Source organism: Carassius carassius, chromosome 21, assembly GCF_963082965.1.
Source record: "Carassius carassius chromosome 21, fCarCar2.1, whole genome shotgun sequence".
NCBI classification, from domain to species: Eukaryota; Metazoa; Chordata; class Actinopteri; order Cypriniformes; family Cyprinidae; genus Carassius; species Carassius carassius.
Window position 1 is genome coordinate 3,272,971 of NC_081775.1, and position 24,877 is coordinate 3,297,847.

The 24,877-nt window shown below is 41.1% G+C and overlaps 1 protein-coding gene across 1 annotated transcript; it reads right to left on the reverse strand.

Annotated features, from left to right (window-relative positions):
- Positions 1 to 42: 42 nt before the first annotated feature.
- Positions 43 to 18,037, reverse strand: nr2c2 (nuclear receptor subfamily 2, group C, member 2). The gene is given in 12 exon segments (XM_059504401.1): positions 43 to 199; positions 1,061 to 1,209; positions 1,630 to 1,673; positions 1,676 to 1,716; positions 1,964 to 2,111; positions 2,427 to 2,589; positions 3,639 to 3,648; positions 4,310 to 4,416; positions 6,416 to 6,613; positions 6,705 to 6,832; positions 16,268 to 16,280; positions 17,729 to 18,037. Coding segments are annotated over 12 exon segments (1,467 nt in total).
- Between the last annotated feature and the right edge of the window lie 6,840 nt (positions 18,038 to 24,877).

Genomic DNA, 24,877 nt, shown 5'->3' on the forward strand with positions numbered 1-24,877 from the left:
TTTTTATGTTGACTCCGAGGCTTTTGTAAGAGTGTGAGAATGTCATGTACACACCTTAAAGCTGATGTGTGTGTCTGTAAGCAGAGGTCCCTCGACTTCTGTGAGTGGTGAGATTCGATCCCTGCTGATCTCCTGTATTGTAGCTCCACCCACCCCATCCACCTCTGACAAGCTCTGGCCCTCCGCCACCTCACTGGGGCTCAGACACCAAAGACATCACACTCAGAAACAGTTACAAAAAATAAATAAATAAATATTTTATTCATTTTTTTTTTACCTTGTTTTGATGGTACATTTCAAAACCAGCTCTTTGAACTTTACTCAACCGTACGTCATTCCAAAACTGTACAACCTTCTCTCTTCTGCAGGAATATGAAAGAAGAAATTTGTACAATGTTCAGGCTTCTCTTTTTTAAGATGGCAACCCTGACAAAGAAATAAAATAACAACAGCAGCAACAACACCAAACAAGTACCACAAAAGGAGTCCATATGACATGTGTGCCATATTTCACATCTTTAAGAGCCATACATCAGGTTTGTTCAAGGAATAAATTTAAACTAAGATGCTGCCATCTTCTTTTGTTTAATGGTGAAAACAACCCCTTCCACAGAAGAAAGAAGTCATGCATCTTTGGAATGGAGTTATTTTCGGTTACACTTTATTTTGATAGTCCAATTTAGACATACTACTAACTATAAGTAACTTTGCAACTACTAATATGAACTAATTGTCATTAATTTGCAACAACATGTCTACTAACTCTGAGAGTAAAATTAGGTTTAGGGTTAGTAGAATAAGTTGATATATATTTGCTAATTTCTCATAGTCAGTATGTTGTGGACCCATCAAAGAAAACTGGTAGAAGATATTAAGCAGACAGTGTACTAATACTCTAATGACTGCTAGTTGACATGTAGTTGCAAAGTAACTTACTGTTATATAAAGTGTTACCTATTTTTCTTTTTAAGATTACTTAATCCTTTAACAAAAACCATAGTTTTGTATCTCTTTACACTGTGAAAAACACACACAACTATTGTCTGCATTAATAACACACCGTGTGATTTCAATGGGTGATTCCTCCGGCTGGCTGTCTGTCATCTCTCTGTTACTAACTGGATCGTTCAGGTTTGCTAACGATGTAACCACATTAGCCAGCGTCCCCAGTTCACCTTGTCCTGACACTACATGATGAACAAATAACATCTTCATTTAGATTTTAGAGTAGGGGGAGAAAAAAAACAGCTACAGCTTTTTTGAATGTTTATAAGATGCATAATTATAAACAAAACAAAACACAACAAAAAAACATTAATAGCAATAAATACCTAAACATTTTGGATCAGGGACTCCCAAACTTTTCACTGTCAGCTGAACCCCTTTGATCCAAAATATTATTATTGAATAGTCCTCTGAGATTTCCTTTAATGCTTAATCTTTCAATAAATATGACAAACAAATAAATTCATGACAACGTTTTGTATTTAAGATTAGAGTAAAAAGTTTTACTCATTACAATTTGGTATTATGGCAATCACAATCTGAAGAACATTACAAACTCCAGCTTGGAAAACCCTCGCCTGCCTGCACACAACACAAAATATAAAGTTATGGAGATGTTTTTACTTTGTCTGTTGCTAATAGTAATGTGCCATCAGCTTGTGTTAAAGTTGTTGGATATTGACAAGCATCCCAGGGTCCAACAGCCTGGACCTGCACAGAGGATTAAATCATGATGTTAAAAAAACTTTACATTCATTAATTTAGCAGAATTAATTACAATCATCCAGAATCTGATATACTGATGTCTAAGAAATAAAGAGCCAAATAAAGTAAAGCAACAGTAAATGAATACCCCATATTGAAATACACTACACTAAATTCTTCTAATTTGAATCAGATTAAGCTAGGTGTATGCATCATGAATAGCATGCCGATGGTTTGTGAACACGAGTCTCACCGTGAGGCGTCTTTCTCAGAGATGAAGGTTGGTGTTGCGATGAGGGGACTTTGCAGGTCTTCCCTGATGTAGATTTTCTCTGTGGATGCTGCACTGTTGGCAGATTTTTCTCTAGGAAGATCAATGGGTTTCCTCTCACTCTGTACAGCTATGTGAGTAATACAAAATGCATAAATGCTGTGAGAAACGTCAAAATATTTAAAGGGAACACAATTTACACATTTGTGGCATTTTATTTTTGCCCTAAAGTCCACCAAAATGTCTTCATAATAGTCCTATGATCTCAATCCCTGCAAGACTGTGAAATCATATGTTTGTTTGTGGAAAGGTTGTACAGTATTGTAGTCAGTTATGACATACAAAATGGGCCAGGGACAGTTTTATACCTTTCTTTCAAGGTATGAGCATGTGGTCAGAGACAGGTTTTAGTAAATTTATGCACTCACACTCCATCACACTTCACACTTCATGCCCATCTCCAAACACTTCCTGAGACGACAGAACTGGCAGCGGTTGCGAAGGTGATTGTTGACCACACAGTCCTGGTTACTGTGGCAGCTGTATGTCAGACTCTTGCGCACACTTCGCTTGAAGAAGCCCTTACACCCTTCGCCCATAAGGCCTCCCTTCAAATACACAAACCCGCACATAGTACCCTTAGAAATAAAAATATTGAAATAATACAGTGTAAACAAAAAAATCCAATGTCAAAAACATAATACAATGACCAACTCGCATCATATTTACAGTAAAATCAATCTGTAAACTAAAAGATCCAGGAAAATAGGGGGTGCTGTTGAATGCAAAGCATGTAGGATGTGTTTTTCGACCGCTCCCTAGAGAAAGCAGCAGATTTATTCACTTATTCAATGGTACAACTTGTTTATGTCTCATTAAATGATTTAAATCTTGCTTCAAAGGCTCAGAGTAGACTTTCTAACTCTTTTCCCTCCTGTTTTCTCTGAGTGGCTTACTTAAAGAAATAGTTCACCTTTTCCCTCCAAGATCTAGGAAGCTCAAGCTCAAACAGCTGATAAAAACATCACAGTTATCCACAAGTAATCCACACCACTGCACTCCAGTCCATCAATTAATGTATTGTGAAATTTGACGTCTTTGTAAGAAGCAAATATATCATTTAGGCCTTTTAACTTTCAACCTTCACTTCAGGACAAAATAGTCCATAATCCATGAAGACCTCCTCAAGTGAAAAGGTCAATCCCCTGTTGTACTCTACACACATCTACAAAATCTACACACAAAATCTACACACATATTTGTTTAGAACTGTTTTTGCTTGTAAATGGTGCTTGTTCTGAGCACAATTTTCTCCTGATTCAGACAAGAATATGGCTTAGGTGGAATCAACCGTAATAACAAGACATACTTACAGTAGCTGATTCAGAAGCGCCAGATTGTCATAGCAAAGTTAGGAGAGGAGGAATCACCTCCTCTTCTAGGTTCATGAAACGGTTGTCCATAAAATGTGTTGCTGTTCTGTTGTAAATAATTCCTAAATGCATCTACTCTCAGAAGAACAAATAAAGTGCTTGTTCTTTCTCCTAGATACACACACATCTCCCTGACATGACTGCTTCAACACTAACTGTGTTACTGAAACCACAACTTTTTTCTTTGCGTGAACATTTGGGCGGCATTACGCAAATATTTCCACATAATGATGTAAACGTGGGGGCGTGTTATAACAAGCCATTTTAGGGGGGCATGGCAGAGTCTTAACTTTGATAAAGAATATCTCTTTGGATTTGAGACTTTAGTCTTTGCAACTTTACAGATCTTCTTTATGCAACAAGAGCTTGTAACACCTTAAAGAGAATGGAGAAATTTAAATTGCATCACATGATCCCTTTAAACCTGAAATCAGACATATACATTTGAGAACAAAGAGCAATATACAAGTAAGATCAAGAAGTTTACTAGGTTTCTCAAACAAACTCTTAAATACCTTGAATCAAAGGTCCAGTAAAAACCCCACATACTAGCCAAATCTAATGATTAGTTATTACCCTCAAATGCTCTTTGCTGCAGCCTAGAAACTAGAAAATACTAGGTTGTTTCTTGGTATCAACTGAATTTTTTTGCAGCCAATCAGATTAGAACTTGCCTGGGCCTTTATCATCGAAGATGATAGTAACCATTGGCATCAATAGTCTTTACGATCTACTTAGGCTTAGTGCTTTTGGGAAATGCACCCCTTATGATTTCAGGCATGTATTGCTATTTCAGCATGCAATACTTATCAGATGGTCTGTGAGCAACACACGCCTGTCATATGTAGTTTTGATTTATGTGTTTCTGGCATTATTCAGTTTGAATGTGTTTGTACCTGAGGCTTTATCTCCACACACCGCACAGTATTCTATAAGCTGGGATCGGCTCATGTCTGCCCCTTTACCCAGAAGCCTCTCCACTGACAATGCATCTGTTACAAACTACAGTACCAGAAAAGACAGAAGGATTAATTAATTGGCATTCAGGGTTGATGATGCCAAGGATAGAAGTAATTCTCTAGTTCACAGATGGGTATGACAGTATATAACTAACTGAGAAAAATACAGTAGAAATGCATCATCTAATAAAGATTTTTCATGTGACAATGAAACATGAGGTAATATGAAAATACATAATGTGACAAAGCTGTTACTCACTGATGCCAGACTTTTAATTCAATTATGAATAGCCGACTTTTGCTTTGTGTCCATCAACAAGAAAATAATCAAAATTTTCAACTGACTGCACTATCCAACAACAGACATAAGCACATGGCTATTTAAAATATGAACCATTTTCACAACAGTTAGTTCTGGTCCTCTATTTTTTTTGTCATACAAATACATTTAATATAACATCACAGGCTGACTTTTTTAAGTTTTTAAGGATTTTCTTAAGACTTAGGAGTTTCTTAGGAGCAAAGTTCCTCAGAATTACAAGATATAAACTCAGAATTGTGAGATATAAACTCGCAATACTGAGGACTAAAGTCAGAATTTTGATATAAACTTAAAGATAAAGTCACAATTTATTTATTTTTTAATAAAATTCTAACATAATATTTATCCAATTACTTACCATTATATGTGGTAGAATCTGTTTATATTCTGGTGCACTATGCCAGTAAGAATAAACCTGACCAGAATCGGGTACAAAAAAGAATCTGGGATATCAACAGCATAGGCAGATAAATCTGCAAATTGCACCCTGGATGTAATAATTCAACTTTGTAAAGTTGCTTTGTAACGATTTGTATTGTAAAAAGCGCTATACAAATAAACTTGAATTGAATTGAATTAAACATAAGGAATTTAGAAAATAGCATAAATAAATGAAAACGGGTTAGAATTTTTTAAGAAAGTTACTGAAAGTTTTAATGTGGCCTAAAGCTGAAATCTGTTCAGTAACTTTTTACTTTACAGTCCTATTCTGCATTTATACTACAGTATGCATGTATTATAATAATTAGAATAATTGGGGAATAACAACCCGGATAGCAAGCAACCATGAATGGAATGTGTGAATAATGTGTGATACTACAGTGTGAGATTTAAGCAGTGGCATGACTATCATGTTGGGAAATACTATGACTATGACTGGAAATACTAATTAAATATAAAATATAAAATATAAAATAATTTGTTAAATAGCTGAATCAATTAGACATCAAGAAACAGCACATGAAACTCAACAATGACAAAAAATTGTATGCTGAAATGCATGCTGGGTATCAAGATTCATGATTCCCATTGCAGTTGATCTGAATAAGTTTGATGATTGTTACCATCGTTTAGCTTTGCATGAGTGTTGATGTCTAAATCTTTCTGTATATTTTGCCACAGTATCTTTGCATTTGTGAAACAGAACATTTACATCAGTAAATCAACTGCAACGCTTTTTCATATTATTTTTTTTCATATTATTTCCCAACTTTATCACAGCTTGACACCCATCACAAAAAATAGTCTACTCCAATCTAACTTTAAAGCATCTCTTTCTTTATTAATACATACAGTAAGTTTTTGTATTGAAACACTATTGTTAGCACTGAAAGATAATTAACTTAATGAGAAGCTAGAGTCAAGAGCCCAACTAAAACCAACACTGATCACAATAATGGTGGTTTGCTGAAATGTTAATGTTTTTTCAACATTAATTGCGGCTGCAAAAGTTGTACTAATTCAATGTCATCAACATTAACTAATCAACTACTTTTAACATTGATTCAATGGTTTTTAAATGCTCTATTGCTATCTGGGTAGGTACAAACCCTGAAACTACCCCTTAAACCTCATCTTAATCCATGTAGTTAGTTAACTTATTTCCCCCAGTTTCTTAGGGAAGGTAAACTATAACTACATGCAAGTACATGAACTTAAAAATAATATGCAAAAATCCCCACAGTTGAAAAAACACAGATGCATTTATGTGACTTCATACCTGAATTCGTCCAGGCACCAGGCTGTCAGCAGTGGCAAAGATCAGCTGTTTGGCACTAGTATCCTCAGGTGCTGCCAGGAGGACTTTACCTGCTGAAGAGCCACCAGGTGCTGCCAGGATAAACTGCTGTTTGGGCACAGTGGAGTCCAGTGCCGTCACTATCTGGATTCTCTGACCCGTCTGCTGTTCAGTGACTATCTGAAAAAGAGAAAGAGTGTGAGTGTGTCTGAAAGTGTCAGTGCACCATCTACGATGAAGCGTGTGTGTGTGTGTGTGCTTGTGTGTGAACCTGTATTCTCTGGGGGGTTATGGCAGAGGGGTCAGTGTAGATGATCTGAATGCGCTGGGGAGAGGAGCTCATCACTGAGCTGTCTGACGCAGATGACTGTTCCTGCAACACAGTAAATTCATCTTCATCTGAGAGTCAAAGGCAGTGTGTTTCCACACTTCAACAAAGTGGCCAACAAAACAATGGACAAATAAAACATAATTCCAAGTTAGCTGTTGAGATTTCTCCAATAGTAATCAATACAGACTCTCTCATCTCCCTATAGTAAGACAATCTCTGCCTCTTCTGCGAGCATTACATCTTCTGCAGTGAATGGGTGTCCATCATTTAATGTCTTGTGAAGTGAAAAGCTGCATGTTTATAAGAAGCAAATCTTTTTTTTAAAGAATCTTACAGATTTCTGCTAATTCGAAATCAGACACTGATGAAGTAATGCTGTAATATTACATTTGTTTTTTATGCATTATTGAGAGAGTGATCGCGTGTGAATAAGTGTTGTACTTGTTTAAATCATGCTTTCAGCTGAAAATATTCAGTATCTTGAAGGAACAAACTAATTTTTTGAGAACTTTAACTTCCCGCTCATGTCCACTGCCATCATTGTAGCCTTCACATTCTTTCTGATTTGAGAGATCCTTCTCTATAAAGCTATATATGCATCTACATTTGCATTTGAGTGGAGAAGCCACAGTGCTTTATGTAGGAACCACCTACCCCTGTCAGCAAGGCATCAAAATGTGCAACAAACACAACAGAAAAGAATAAAAAAAAATGAAGTGTTCTTTCTCTCTCTCTCTCTCTCTCTCACACACACACACACACACACACACACACACACACACACACACACACAGCTTGACATAGCCTACATGCTCAGGGCAAGTTCTGCAATCCTACTGTGTGTGTGCAGTACGTACATAGTGCATAGAGCACTACTGTTCAGTTGGTATGTTTGGGGCCAAATGTATTTTTATTTTTGACTTAAAAAAAAACTATATACAGTTTATATTAAAAGTTTGGTTCCAAAACGCAATAAATCCATTTTGATTTGAGTAAAACTGTGTTTTCTTTACCAAGAAAGTGGCAAGATGAAAACCTGTTTCAAACTTTCACACAGCGTCTTTAGGTTATAATAACATTAAAAATACAAACCCAGGTTTTGATTTTCAAAGATTCATTATAACATTTTATCATGTTTATCCCAAAATGCAATAAATCCACGATACTATTTTTTTCTTCTCAAAATGCAATAAATCCATTGAATCAATATGAAAGTTACTTTTCATATTGAACCTGATAAAAATACACAGCATGATCCACATATGACAGCCTGTGAACTTGGACAGTACTAATTTTATATACCAGCACTGGACTAAAAATACATTCATCAGTCGTCGCTTCCAAAATGAATTCAGTGGGTCATCTTTCTAATGCTATATATTCATTCCAGCAATAAAATGTTATTTAATCATGAATAAGAACATAAACAACATCACATTAGACCACATCAATTCCAAAATTATATTTCTCTTACATTCAACTTCCAAAAGTGCGGTCACGGCTTACGCTGCTGGAAGGAACACGGAGCCGAAGGATAAACGAAACAAGGCTTTAATAAATCAAACATAGGCAAGGTAAGTAGTAAATAACAGGTGGCAAGTGGCAAGTGGCAAGTAACAGGTAACAAGTGGTAAGTAACAGGTAAACAGAGGACAAGTAGACAAGTAACAAGTAGACGAGTAGACCCGACAAAACAGAACTGAAAGGACAAGGCTTTTATACCAAGGATAATGGGGAAACACAGGTGGATGGCATGACTAAATTAACAGGGACATGGAACACATGCGGAAATGACTAGACACACCTGGGAACTAATCAAACCACACACGGAAGACAGAAACTGGGTCACAGGGGCAAAAACACACAAAATGAGTCCAGGTGTGTGACAGTACTCCCCCTTCCCGGTAGGTGCGTCCTCGCACCGTAGAAACAACAAAGGGAGGCGTGGGTGGGAACTTGGGAGGAGGTTCCGGTGGAGGACAGCCTCCCAGGAGGGGGCCAGCAGACAGGGACTACAGAGGAAGGAGCCAGGGAGGAGATGACGGAGGGAGGAGCCAGGGAGGATCTGAAGCAGGAGGTACCCAGCAGGACCCAGGCCACAGCCATAACGGCCCAAGGTGGGGCCGACGGTGGAAGGAGCCATGGAGGAGGAATGGTCACCGACTCCAGGGACTCGACCCACGGCAACGGAGCAAGTGGAGGAGGAGCCCGAGGCGGAGACGGAGAGCCGAAGAGCCAGGGTGACGGGGAGGAGCCGGAGGTCCTAGGCGGAACTGATGGCTCTGGTGACTGACGCGGCGATGTGGATCCGGAAGGCCGCGGTGAGGCCAGAGTGACCGAGGACTGAGGTGTAGCCGAGGGGATGAAGGAGCCTGACGGAGCCGGAGGGACGGAGGGATGAGGCGAAGCCGGAGGAGTGGAGTCCCGAGGCATAGGATGGACGACGCCAGACCAAGGCGGAGCCGGAGGGACGAGGGAGCCAGGCAGAGCATGTGGACTGCCGGGCCATGGCGGAGAGGAAGGAGCTAGGAGCCATGGTGGAGCCGACGGGTCAACGGGCCGAGGCGGAGTCCAGGCCTCAGAGGCTGGAGGCGGAGGTGAGGGAGACGCCAACCAAGGCATCGCTGGAGGATGGCGGTCCCGCTGAGCTCGCACCACAATGATGGTAGGCTGAGGGCGAGCAGAGGGGCAGCCAGACGACAGCGGAGGAGGAGGCAGGAGTGGGTGGGAGGGTGGGAATTTTGGAGGAGCAGGCATTGGAGCAAGCTCTGGGGCTGGAGCCCTTCCTGGGCTTAACGGAGGATCAGGAGCCCGTCCTGGGCTTAACGGAGGATCAGGAGCCCGTCCTGGGCTTAACGGAGGATCAGGAGCCCGTCCTGGGCTTAACGGGGGTTCAGGAGCCCGTCCTGGGCTTAACGGGGGTTCAGGAGCCCGTCCTGGGCTTAACGGGGGTTCAGGAGCCCGTCCTGGGCTTAACGGGGGTTCAGGAGCCCGTCCTGGGCTTAACGGGGGTTCAGGAGCCCGTCCTGGGCTTAAAGGAGGATCAGGAGCCCGTCCTGGGCTTAACGGAAGATCAGGAGCCCGTCCTGGGCTTAACGGAGGATCAGGAGCCCGTCCTGGGCTTAAAGGAGGATCAGGAGCCCGTCCTGGGCTTAACGGGGGTTCAGGAGCCCGTCCTGGGCTTAACGGAAGATCAGGAGCCCGTCCTGGGCTTAACGGAGGATCAGGAGCCCGTCCTGGGCTTAACGGAGGATCAGGAGCCCGTCCTGGGCTTAACGGAGGATCAGGAGCCCGTCCTGGGCTTAACGGAGGATCAGGAGCCCGTCCTGGGCTTAAAGGAGGATCAGGAGCCCGTCCTGTGCTTAACGGGGGAACAGGAGCCCGTCCTGGGCTTAACGGGGAATCAGGAGCCCTTCCTGGGCTTAACAGAGGATCAGGAGCCCGACCTGGGCTTACAGGAGGATCAGGAGCCCGTCCTGGGCTTAACGGGGGAACAGGAGCCCGTCCTGGGCTTAACGGAGGATCAGGAGCCCGTCCTGGGCTTAAAGGAGGATCAGGAGCCCGTCCTGGGCTTAACGGGGGAACAGGAGCCCGTCCTGGGCTTAACGGGGAATCAGGAGCCCTTCCTGGGCTTAACAGAGGATCAGGAGCCCGACCTGGGCTTACAGGAGGATCAGGAGCCCGTCCTGGGCTTAACGGGGGAACAGGAGCCCGTCCTGGGCTTAACAGAGGATCAGGAGCCCGTCCTGGGCTTACAGGAGGATCAGGAGCCCGTCCTGGGCTTAAAGGAGGATCAGGAGCCCGTCCTGGGCTTAACGGGGGAACAGGAGCCCGTCCTGGGCTTAACGGGGAATCAGGAGCCCTTCCTGGGCTTAACAGAGGATCAGGAGCCCGTCCTGGGCTTACAGGAGGATCAGGAGCCCGTCCTGGGCTTAACGGGGGAACAGGAGCCCATCCTGGGCTTAACGGGGAATCAGGAGCCCTTCCTGGGCTTAACAGAGGATCAGGAGCCCGTCCTGGGCTTACAGGAGGATCAGGAGCCCGTCCTGGGCTTAACGGAAGATCAGGAGCCCTTCCTGGGCTTAACAGAGGATCTGGCATAGGTGAACTGGAAACCCCCTCATTTTGACCCATTTGGCGCTCCACATTTTGCTCCCTCGTGGTGGGCAGTGTCGCCGGCTCTCGCACCAGGTCTGACGGGTTGCTCTCTGGCTCTCCGTCATCGATGGGCTCGGGCTTATGCCTCGTACCGTGGGGAGATTGTAGGCTGGGCTCTGGGTCCAGAGTGGACCTGGCGAGATCCTCCATTGGGCCGACCGTGAGAGGTGACCCATTTCTCACCAGATTCCACTCTATAAAGGCGGCGAAATCCTCCCGAGGACCATCTTCGGGCGACAACGCTCTGCACCTGGAGTTCAGGCTGGCGTGATAAAAGGTGCAGAGCGCGTGGTCCGGGTAGCTGGTGGCATTAGCTAGGAAGAGAAACCGTCTCGTATGGTCCTCGAGAGAAAGTCCCTCCTGCTCCAGCAGGAGGAGGAGGTATTCGGGGCGATAGAGGGGATCCATGACACACTACGGAAAGAAAAAGACTGTGAAAAAACGGAAAACAAAACGGAGGGAAAACACGCAGTTTTTAACTTTTTAGGTCGGGTCTTCTGTCACGGCTTACGCTGCTGGAAGGAACACGGAGCCGAAGGATAAACGAAACAAGGCTTTAATAAATCAAACATAGGCAAGGTAAGTAGTAAATAACAGGTGGCAAGTGGCAAGTGGCAAGTAACAGGTAACAAGTGGTAAGTAACAGGTAAACAGAGGACAAGTAGACAAGTAACAAGTAGACGAGTAGACCCGACAAAACAGAACTGAAAGGACAAGGCTTTTATACCAAGGATAATGGGGAAACACAGGTGGATGGCATGACTAAATTAACAGGGACATGGAACACATGCGGAAATGACTAGACACACCTGGGAACTAATCAAACCACACACGGAAGACAGAAACTGGGTCACAGGGGCAAAAACACACAAAATGAGTCCAGGTGTGTGACAAGTGCATTCGTCTTTGCCATGTTACATTCGATGTTACATAGTTGACTAGTGCTATGTGCTGTATTAACAAAAACATTAATGGCATTAATAAAAACACTAACACTGACAAGCTATGCAATATCGCGATTCATCAAATGCGATTCATCGAATGTAATTTATCTAATGAACGCGATATAGTGCAGCTTGTCAGTGATCTATGGCTCTGTGTATTAAATGCTGCTCCATCTGAAAGCATGTGATGGAGATTTACCGGTACTATTAATCACAGAACCTTCTTTACTGATGAGATGCGCAGGACAATCAAATGTGATTTATCGTGCAGCCCTTGTTTGTTGATTACAAAATACAAAGTAGATGAGGAAATTAGGATGCCGAGTGTATTCATTGCTGTGATAGGTTGAGTGGATACATCCCATTTTGCAAAAAAGGGAGACTGGCGTTTGTCGTGGTTTGGAAAAAAAGGAACAAAACATGACCTAATAACTCTTTTATAAATGGCATTTAGGAAACAATTTTGAACGAAAACTTTAATGTGACTCGGGAAGAACAAGTCGTCTCGGGGAGTGATTCGTTCAGTCGCGCATGCGCAAAATTCTATAGGTTCTGTACTGATTAGTCTAGTAGTTCACCTGTTTCAAGGCAGTCTGAGTCGGAAAGAGAATTGATTAATTCATCTCATGAGTCTTTCAGGTTTGAGTTGTTCCTTCATCCTTCACGGATCCATAAGTGTAACCAATGCAGTCTGAGCCAGATAGAGACATAATAATAATAACCAACTCTTTATTACCTTTGTTACAACATTCAGTGTATAGAAAATAACCATCATGACATAAATTTATACATTTATAAACTGTAAGAAGTAAAAGGCTACAATTTTAGACTAGACATGCAGTAACTGTAATGATGATAAATGATGATAATAATAATGACTATGCACCCGTTCGTAAGGAAGCTTGTAAATTTCTCTATCCAATGTTGTCATGTCACGTGACAAAAGAACGAACGATTTTATTATTTTTATTATTATTATTATTAAACAATACAGACATTAAAACATTAAGGCAGTACACTTAAAATCATAAAGACAAATAAATAAATAAATAATAGTAATAATATACACACAGATTTGTTTCCAGGGTAACTCCAGTCTATGGGCAAAGCTTATGGATCTGTCACGTGATGAAGGAACGACTCAAACCCACAAGTCTCATGAGATGAATTAATCTATTCTCTTTCCGGCTCAGACGGCCTTGGTTAACTCAAACCCGAAGACTTGCCAGATAAAAAGGTGAGGTGAGCTAATCATAGACTGAAGACCAGGTAAACAATGAGGTAATCTTTTCTGTTTATTATAGCATTACAGTTTTGTATTGATTAATGATTTTTATTGATTCCATTGTCCTCATTTGTAAGTCGCTTTGGGTAAAAGCATCTGCTAAATGACTAAATGTAAATGTATTGTTTGTAGTGTGATCAACATTTGTGTAAGTACTAGTAGACGTTAGGGAAGTAACACGAAGCATTTTAATTATATTTGATAATTAACTGAACGAAATGACTCGAAAACAGATTTGTTCATTTAGCTGAACGAGCTAAAAAAAATTCTCCCATCAATATGTTTATTGGTCTTTTTAGAATTTGAAATGATATACAACAGAACCCCCTCTCAGACACAAAATACAATGATATCGTATATAAAATGTTATATCCATAATGCACTTTGACACAAGTTAACAGAGACCAACCAACTCCCAACGAGCAGATGACTAACTGTAAAATTATTCATGAGCGTCGTCCTCCTCTTGATCTTCTGTTAAGTCTGTGCCTTTGCAAAAAGCATGAAAGGTCTCCAAATACTTTCAAACAAGTTCTTTTTTCCTTTTAGCAAGTATGTGATGCGTTCCAATGGAAGAGTAGCCAACATCTGCTTAACCCATTGTCCAATACGTCTTCTTATGTTTTTCCAGTGCAGTGCAATCAACATTTTAGCTTGTAATAAACATATATCAATGAACAGCTTCTCGCTTTTTGTATATCCTGTGTGCTTGGGATATAAGCCTAAAATTATAAAAGAAGGTTCCAAAGGGAGATCTTTAGAAATAATATCCTTCACAGTTTGCTTTATTGCACCCCAAAATGTCCTAATTTCTCTACATTCCCAAAAACAATGGAACAATGTACCCTTTTCTTCTCCACACTTTGTATATATGTCTGGGATATTTGGATTGTATTGGTTTAATTTAACAGGAGTGACATAAACATGTATAAGCCACTTGTATTGTAATAATCTCAACCTAGAGTTTATAGTTTGCTTATGTGCTTTACTACAAGCCAATTCCCACTCATCTAGTGATACATTTATTTGCAGATCTTTTTTCCAGGCTTCTAATTTTCAGGTTGAATTATCTTGGGAGTGTGATAACAGTAGTTTATAAAGTTGTGAGATTGCTCCCTTTTTAAAGTTATTTTCACTTATCATTTCTTCTAACTTAGATTTGGGTGGTTTCCACAAATTGCTTTGTTTTGTTCCTATATAACTTCTAAGTTGGAGATACTTGAAAAAATATTTCCTTTGAATGTTGAATTTGCGTCTAAGCATGTCAAATGACATCATGTTGTCTGAGTCTGTTGGATATAGATCTTGAATTTTCTCCAATCCATTTAAAGCCCATTGCTTAGACACTGCATCAGCTCTCCCCGGGGAGAAGTTTTGATTTCCCCAAATTGGGGTTAGTCGTGATAAAATAGCTGGTTCTTTAATATACCTTTTAACACTATACCACACCTTAACCATGTTTTTAACTATTGGATTTTTAGTTTTCTTCATCAAATTAGTTTCTGTATCAGAAAAAGGTACAAAGGTAACGGCGGGCTCAAAATGTTACTTTCCATTTCTGTCCATTGGGGGGCGTCATTTTTGCTAAAATAGTACCCTATAGATCTAAGCTGAGCTGCCCAGTAGTACCATACTAAGTTTGGGCACATCAAGCCTCCTTCATGGTAGGGCAAATGGAGTAAAGACAGTCTTATTCTAGCACGTTTGTTTGCCCATATAAAATCAAGAAGCAGTTTCTTAAATGTTTTAAACCAGTCAGCAGGAGGTGGCAAGGGAATATTCTGAAAAACATAACAGTTTTGGAAGTATATTCATTTTGTAAATATTAATTCGACCAATAAGAGACATGGGAAGAAGAATCCATCTGTTAACACTATCTCTAATTTCGTTAGTTATCGATTCATAATTATGTTGAACAATTAAATCTAAATTTGGAAGGATATGTATTCCTAAGTAAATTTAGAAACTAATTTAAATTGTGAAACAACTATAGGTGGATTTTCTCTCTCTCCTTTATCTAGCAACAAGATAGATGATTTTAATCTGTTAATTACATATCCTGAAATATGACCAAACTCCTCAATTAGTTTTAACAAAGCGGGAATAGATGAATTTAGTTGTGAAAGGAATACAATTATATCATCTGCATATAACGACAGTCTGTGTTCTACCTGACCTATTGTGATTCCAGTTATGTGTAAGTGTGACCGTACTGCTATAGCCAAGGGCTCCATTGCTAAAGTGAAGAGCAACGGAGATAACGGACACTCTTGCCGAAATCTCCGTTTAACTAAAATTGGTTTAGACACATTTTTATTTGTTAAAATCTCTGCAGTTGGATGTAAATATAATAACTTTATCCATTTTCGAATTTTTGGTCCAAATCCAAAGCGTCTTAACACGTCAAAAAGATAGGCCCATTCTACCCTGTCAAATGCTTTTTCGGCATCCAGGGAGAGGAGGGCCATATCCCTAGTGTGGTCTAATGCTTGAATGACATTGAGAACCCTCCTAACATTGTGCAGACCTTGTCGACCTAAAACAAAGCCGTTTTGATCCCTGTGGATAATTAATGGAAGGGTTTCCTGTAAACGAGTTGCTAGTAATTTGCTGATTATCTGAGTTAAGCAGGCTTATTGGCCTCATATTCTCACATTTATCCCTAGATTTCCCAGGCTTAGGTAATAAGATAATTAATGCGCTGACCATTGAGTTAGGGAGGTCCCCATCTATGAAAGCTTCCTGTAACATTTCCAATATTGGCTTTACCAATTTTCCCTTAAATTTTTTATAAAAGTCGATTGGAAACCCATCAGGGCCAGCTTTTTTACCTGTGCTCATGTTATCAATTACTTTGACTATTTCATCTTCACTAATGTCACAGTCTAATTGTTGGACAAAGTCTTCTGCAATAGTTGGTATGTTTAACTTGTCTAAAAATATTTTTTGTCTGCTTAGATCTGTATGGACCTGAGAATCATAAAGTTTTTCATAATAATTTCTAAATTCTGTATTTATCTCTATTGGGTCCACAATTGTCTCTCCTTTTGTATTTATTATTGTAGTTATATTTTTTTTTGTTTCCAATTGTTTAATTTGCCATGCTAAAATCTTACCGGGCTTCTCCCCCTGTTCATAAAAAGACCGATTTAACCTTAGTATGTTGGAGGCTGCCCTGTCCACTGTAGCTTTATTATACTGTGCTTTTAACAGCAACAGCTCTTTTTCTGCATGTGAATTCCATAGGGTGAATTCTTATCTCTAAACACCTGCATCTCCAAATTCTTTATATTTTCTTCTAATTGTTGTCTTTTCTTGCATAATTCTTTAGATTTTGAAGAAGTATAAGAAATGATATAACCCCTTATACAGGCCATCCCATTTGACATGTGCAGTGGTTTGTGTTGTGTTTATGCTAAAATATTCATCAATGTTATTCCCAACATATCTTACAAATGATTCATCCTTGAGCCATTTTTGATGTAAGCACCATCTAGGAGGATCTATCAATAAATATTTATGAGTATATTTTATGTTACATGAAGCATGGTCTGATATTGTAATACTATCATAGGAGCATTCTCCTAGCCTGGCCAGCCAGACTTACATCAAGATGTTTAGTCTGGAAACTCTCCATAGACGAGGCTTACTCCGAGGGGCGGGATAAACGGCTGTCTCTCAAAATCCCTCTGCACGCAATAGGATAGCGCTACAACCAATCAGAGCAACGTATCCAGTCGGCAAAACTCCAAACACATCTTCCTTTTTTAAAAATGACTTAAGTGCCGTTCTTTGCTCTTTTCTTAAAGAGAAACTTAACTCCAAGTCCTCCAGAGTCGCGGCCAAAGCCGATTTAAAAGATCGTTGTTCGACAGCTGCAGCCGCCATTCTTTGTTTTCAAGTGGGAGCCGTCGCAACTCTCTGTCGTCATATGTTAAGCCCGCCCCGCCTGCTCTATACACGACGTGATTGGCCTGACCCAATCTGGGTTTTTACTGCTAGAAGGTGTATTGAGAGTTGCTAGACTGTACTCTAGGCTGCCAAATACATTTTGCTGCCGCTAGGGTGCGTCTAGATTTCTAGGCTAGCATTCTCTCATATTAGGCAACAAGTCTGCCGAAATCAGAAAGTAGTCTAAGCGAGAATATGTATTAAATGTTTTAGAGTAACAAGAGTATGTAATATCGATTGGATTATAATGTCGCCAGATATCTACCATCTGCAACTCCTTCATAAAGTTCTGGATGATTTCTCTGCTTTTATGATGAGTCTGGTCAATTCCAGTGGATCGATTCTTTACAAATGTATTTCTAACCATTTCTTCTCTCTCAGGAAAAAATATTATTGGTGGAGACTGGAACTGCGTTTTAAATCCAATGCTAGGATTTAAAACGCAGTTCCAGTCTCCACCAATAATATTTTTTCCTGAGAGAGAAGAAATGGTTAGAAATAAATTTCATCATCTGTATTAGGTCCATATACATTCACTAAGTTGAAATTTGATAAGAAAGAGAATTGATTGAAATTGATCTTAGTACGGTTTCTTTCTGCTTGTAGTTAAGAAATCTCATGATTACCGTTCTCGGCGAGGCATCGGTGTCTCTCTTTGGCCCAACGCGGTGAGCCCTTTCCAGGACTAAAGGGTGACACATTGGGTTTAACTCCAACGCGTCTGGCAACCAGCTCTCCAAAACCCCGCACATGTCGGAGCCCTCACAATTTTCAGGGAGACCCACCAGCCTAAGATTGTTCAAACGCGATCTTGTTTCCATGTCGACCACTTTGTCCTCAAGATGTTTGTTTCTTTTCTGTAAACTCTCGACCTCCGCTTTCAAGTCGACCTGCCCGTCTTCCACGTTAGACAGGCGCACCTCAGCTTCGGCCATCCGCTCTGTACATTCAGACAAATCTTTCCTTGTTTCTTCTATAGCTTTCAGTACGCCATCAAATCTTCCCGCGAACTCTGTTTTCAAATTGCGTATCTCTCCCAATATCTCATCTTTAGCCATATTTAGCAGCTGTTGGTCATTGCCAGGTGGAATCGTCGCGTTATTGTTCACATCACCTTTGTTAGTTTCTTTGTAAGTGGTTTTAGCATCATTCATAACATTAGCTTCCTTGCTAGCTGCCTGCTCTATGCCATGCGATCCAAAGCTTGTTAATTTGGATTGCGTAGTTGATTTAGGCTTATCCCTACTCCCTTTTCCAGTGCCAGGCATTTCTGCGCCAGTTTCACAGTTTCTGAGAGTTTTTTGCCTCAACTAAAAGGATTAGTCAGGATTGTTGTAGAGAGCAGGCTCGAACGTGACCTTCTAGCTTGCGGCCATACCAGGAAGTCTAAACGAGCTAAATTTGTTAATTTGGATGAATTTGTCTTTTTTTCATAATTGTTCTAATCTTTAGTACTTTCATAAGTTTCAAGTAGCCAGAGCAAAGCTACTGGTTGCAAACCTGTTGGAGAGTTCTTGACTGCATCAATAATAATTTACAAATTTGACTATATTCCCCAACATCAGCTCTCGCTATATTTGATCACTGTCAAGTTATTTCATCCAGAAATCATAAAATCAAAATGCTAACAAAAGGGTCACCTTCACAATATTCGTCAGATCTTGCTCTTCCAACTGCATGTGCATCCATGTTTCTTAGTAACAAACATGCTTGCAGTGGGATCACGGAATTTACAGGGAAACAACAACATCCTTATTTCTGATTGGCTGGTAGGTGGCTATGGACTCGGCAGAGAACTTCACATCATATAAAATGAGTCTGACTGCTGATAAATCCAATATTTTAGTTTGGTTCTACTGTCAGGCGTATATTATATAAGGTATTTTTGGTTCATTTTTGGTAATTTATTCACATGCAGCTTATAGCGCAGTTGAAATTAAAACACAATGCAAAAACTGGTCTGACAGATGCTCAACAATGGCCCTACACTAGCCAGTGACCGACTGCTGGCTTGGTGTGTCACACAACTTTAAACATTTAAATCACCTCATTTTGCTATCTCTCTCACATCCACCAGTGTTGGTTGTAACGCGTTACTAAGTATATGCTATTTTTTAGGTAATTTAATTACAGTTACTTATAGAGTACTCAAAAGTTCTAAAATCAATATTGAATTTGAAATCTAAATTCACCGTCTAAAGATAAAACTGAATGCAGCGTCTTTAACCCTCTGCGTGCCAGCGCGCTCACGTTCAGTTTTTCCTGATTCACGGAGTAACCTTAAATACTCAGATACAGATCTAAATAAAAAAAAGGGCCTACTTTTTGTGTACACTGACAATAAAAACAAAACTTTGTGCTTTTGCAAAATAAACAAAACAAAAACAGTGAGCTACTTTCTACACATCACAAACTCAGCGAATATTTGACACAGAGACATGGGAAATATGTCTATAGAAAGTCTGTGTCTACTTTTAAATGTCATGATCCTGGTATTCTCTTACTCTTTTCCTCCCTCTTCTGGTCACACTCATTATTACTTCCTTCCACGCACACACATCCTCATTCATTATCCCATTCATCCTCAGCTGTTTCTCATCATCTCATCTCTACACTCTCTCTACACCTGTTTCCCACCTTCTCTGATTAGACTCTCTATTTCTAGGCTTTCCTTTCCTTTGTTCTTTGTCAGATTATTGCCGGATGTTACGGACCTGTTGCCATCTTTTCTAGCCCCTGTCTTGTCTTGTCTTGTCGTGTCGTGTCGTGTCCTGTCTGGTGCGTGTACCTGACTAACTGCATTGTTTACCTCGCCTCTGCTCTGTCCATCCTCCAGCTACGTGAGTGGTCCACGGTTTGGCGTTCCCGTGCTCTCAACGAACCCAGCCTCTCTCTCTCTACCTCCGGGGGTGACTGTGTATTTCTGTTGCATTACTGCTGAGAGACTTTCTGTTCCCTTTGGCTGAGATTATCTTCTGTTGGAGTTAATACTGAGAGACTTTCTGTTGGATTATTACGCCTTACGGCCACCTGTGTTCTTTTCCTGAACTGTGTCTCAACCATTAAACATTGTCAAATTGCCTTCTGCTTTTGGGTCCTCTCTCCTTATCTGTGACAGAATAATCTGACCATAAATGGACCCAGCAAAGGAGAGTCCTCTTCAATCCGCGCTGGAACTCCAGGGAGCTATGCTTGGCCGTCATGAGGAGGAGCTGGCCGCCGCTCGCAATGCCATGGATTCCCTTGCTGCTCGCATGACTGAGATTTGGCAACCGCTTCATCACCTTCGTCTTGAGTCATCCTCTTCTAGAGGTCAGGATGTTCCAGAGCCTAGAGTCAACAACCTGCCATGTTATTCCGGTGAGCCCAAGGAGTGTCGATAATTTTTGACCCAGTGCGAGGTTGTCTTTTCATTACAGTCTTCCACGTATGCCAGTGACCACTCCCGCATCGCCTTCGTCATCTACCTGCTATCTGGCCGTGCGCGAGAGTGGGGAACAGCTGTATGGAATTCAGAGGCCGACTGTCTCACTCGTTATACCTTCTTCAAAGAGGAGATGCTGCGGGTCTTTGATCGTTCTGCATTCGCAGCGGAGGCTTCCCGGCTTCTGTCTACGCTTCACCAAGGGAGGAGGTCAGCAGCAGATTTTTCGGTTGAATTTCGTACTTTATCTGCTTCCTGTGATTGGAACGAGTCAGCTCTGGTAGCTCGTTTTCTCGAAGGGCTTAATGCTGATGTTAAGGAGGAGATCCTTGTCCGCGAGGTTCCCACTCGTCTGGATCCTCTTATTGACATGGCCATTTGAGTGGAGAGGCGCTTTGAAGTTCGCCGCCGCAACATTGAAGGATCTCTTTTCTCCACTCCTGCACTCTCTTCTATGCCGTCTCCCATCGAAGAATCCGAGCCCATGCAGTTGGGAGGACTACGAATCTCTGCGGCCGAGCGTCAACGCCCCATCATGGCTCGCCTCTGCATGTACTGCGGGTCTGCATCTCATCAAGTCTCCACCTGCCCGGTAAAAGCCAAAGCTCCCCAGTAGAGAGAGGGTTACTGGTGCCACGCGCATGCACTTTCTCCGCCCTCCTCCGCTGGCCGGGTATTTCCATCTCTTACGCGTTTTGACTTTTCCATCTCCTACCGTCCTGGTTCTAAGAACCTCAAGCCAGATGCGCTTTCGCGACAGTTCGCTTCTCCAGAAGTTGTTCCCACAAAGGAGGAGATCCCTCCTCAATGTATGGTGGTGGGCGCAGCTGTCTGGGGAATAGAACGGTTGGTCAAACGTTCCCTGGCCCACGCCGTTACTCCCCGTCTTTGTCCAAGGGACCTTTTGTTCGTTCCTCCTTCCGCTCGTCTCGCTGTTCTTCAATGGGGTCACTCCTCCAAATTGTTTGCCCATCCCGGTGTTAGGGGCACCGTCGCCGCTATCTGCCAAAGATTCTGGTGGCCCTCTCGTGACCGCATACGCCGTTTCATCGCTTTGTGTTCTGTCTGCGCCCAGACTGAGTCAGGTAATTCGCCCCCAGCGGGGTTGCCGCGTCCTCTTCCGGTACCGTCTCGCCCGTGGTCGCACATCGCCTTGGATTTTATCACGGGTCTCCCTCCCACTGAGGGAAACACCGTGATACTTACAGTCATGGACCGTTTTTCTGAAGCCGCCCGCTTTATTCCTTTACCTAAGCTCCCGTCCGCTAGGGAGACAGCACAAATTGTCGTCGACCAGATTTTTAACATCCATGGTCTCCCCACCGACGTCGTGTCAGATAGGGGTCCCCAATTCTCTTTCTTATTCTGGAGGGAGTTTTATCGTCTTCACCCACAGACCAATGGCCAGGCAGAGTGAGCCAACCAGATAGTCAGACGTATCCTCCGTAGTCTTGCTTTCCATAATCTTGCTTCCTGGTCAGAACTGCTTGCCTGGGCAGAGTACGCTCACAATTCTGCCCTGTCCTCTGCTACAGGTTTATCTCCTTTTAACCCTCTGGAGTCTAAGGGTATTTTTGGGGTCCTGGAGAAGTTTTGTCATGCCCTGACATTTGTGCTTTTTTCAGTTTCTTATAAATATCTAAATGGGTAAAGTCTAATCTCACTGTAATCAGCACAAACTGGGCTGTAATAATATGTGAAATTATTGTACGTACATGATTGTGTTTTTGAGAAAAAAAATGTTATGCGTGGTTAGTGGAAAAACTAAAAATGTTAAAACACTTGAATAAGGCAAAAAACACATAAAGAACAATGGTTCCCGGGATTTTTGAGAACTGGAGCTTGTAGCCTAGAATTTTTCTTTCTAAATTATGTGAAAATCATCTTGTTTCCTCACTCACAGAAAACAATATATTGATTTAAATTTTCTAAGACACTTTTTGTTTGTAAAAGTCATATGCGAGTAGGCGTCAACTATCACGAATATCATTGTGATTTACACCTAAGAAGACAAAGGCCTGCATAATGAGCTGCATAATGAGCTTTTCAGTCATCTGTGTCACTGAGAGGGAAGAGTTACAAGAAAGAATGTGAGAACAAAATAAATCTATATAATTTTATGTTTGTAGTTTATTTAGAATATATTTAATTATCCCACAACATAATTTAATATCCACTTGGGGGAGCAGTTAAACAGTTTATCAGGAACAATCAAAGCTGACTTTCAAACAATTTTTTTGCATCATTACTCCAGTCACACAATCCTTGAGAAATCCTTTTAGCAATCTTATTAAACAATCTCTACAAAAAAAAAAAAAAGTATTGTTGTTATTATTATTATTATTATTATTATTAATGTTGAAAAGAGCTGAGAATATTTTTTCAGGTTTTCTAGGGGGGATAAATTAAAAGAACAACCATTTTTTGTGTTACATTTGTTACAGTTACATTTATTTGTTACATTTATATTATTGTCATCAAGCTTTTGAATGGTATATATTGTATATTGTTATTGAAACTTCATGATGTTTCACTTGATTATACATTTAGTCAGGAATTATAGTTTGGAAAAAGTCTTTGGAAAAAGCCTAACCGAAAGACTCTGCAACGCATAGTGAGAGCAGCTGAGAAGATCATTGGTGTCTCTCTCCCCTCTCTCCAGGACATTTATGGAACCCGTCTCACCCGCAAAGCCCTCTGCATCGCAGGTGATCCCACCGACCCATCACACAGCTTCTTCAGCCTGCTGCCATCAGGGAGGAGACTGCGGAGTCAGGACCAGCAGACTGAAGGACAGCTTCATCCACCAGGCTGTCAGGAAGCTGAACTCACTCCCGAACTCCCCCACCCCCCCCCCCCCCCTCCCCCTTTCTGCCCCAGGCACCACTGAACTATGAACCTGTAGTATTGTACGTATTAAAATATTGCATTTTAAATTAGTAAAAAGGTTCTGGTTCTTGCTGACAAAAATAGGAAAGTGGCAACATCTAAAAATGTACAACTACAAGTAAGTAGTACTGAGGGTTAAACTAATTAGTATTTTAAAATGTCATAAACTGATTCTTGTGGTTAATATGCCTGACGAGATTGTTACACTAAATTACATTTTAGTAGCTGTTTTCTGTAAATCATAGTAAAATTTTATATTAATTTGTAGCGCAAAAAAATTATGATTTAATTAAACAGGACATATTTTTTATTAATTGAAAAATAACAACAACAATTCAAAGCTGTATAACACATTGTTTTAATGCTTAAAACCCAATTTTTCATCTTTGATACACTAATAGATAAAGTACTTGCTTGATTAGCATTTATGTAATCAACAAATCCATTAAAAATTCACTTTATGGGTGAAGTACAAATTGGATGAAGCTGTACAGACTAGTACTGATTGGCTGGCATTGCTGTTCGTCATCATTCAACGAATCGCTTATTGGTTGGCCGTGAGGTTAATAACACGCCCACTTCAGTGAACACGCCTCTGAGCGGAGCGATCCAGGAAGTTGTGTTCAAAACATGAACAAAATGGAGATCTTGGTGCAATGCCAAGAAAGGGAAAAACAAAATACGAAGCCTTTGTTAAACACTTGTTAAAATAATCGACATAGAACACATTCGTGATTTCTCATGAAAGTAATATTCAGGTTGAGTCAGGCGACAGCTCAAAAGAATCCATTAAAATGTTTGAACATTGAGGGTAAATCCTCCCACTGAAGAGACCCGCGGTGGCAAAGGTAAAAGGGCCGAGTTCATGTTAGCTCTCAGGCTACCAGCTAATGCCTAAAACATGTATACAGATGTATAAATCAAATCACAATAATTGACGCAGTTACATTTATATACAACAGTTGCTCTAGAATAACGCGTATTATGTATGTCATTCTAATCCATACTACATTCGGGCAGGCTTTTGTCCTTAAATACAAGCGAAAACATGATTGTTTATAGCACCGATGAGGGCCTGCATCTCTGCACTGCACGCGCATAAGGTTTTTTTTTTTTCCCCACGGAACGTTTTTTACTAACCATTGTGCGACATGCAGAAATTAAAAGCTGCTCACTTGTGATACGGACGGGCGCAGATTATTATTATTATTATTTTTTGCTCTCGAGTTTATTCCACATTATTTGTTATTGTTTTACAGTGAAAGGTCATAGTTCGTGATCCCGTTTGCAAGCCGGTGAGAGTTTTTCTCTCGGGCTCGTTCACGGTTGAACGGACACGAGTGTCTGGAGCAAGGCGTCGCTGACGTCATCATATCTGCCTCCTACATGACACCGCGGACTGGCAGTCTGTTTATTATCAATTAACGTAGATAACCACACACACACACTCATATATATATAT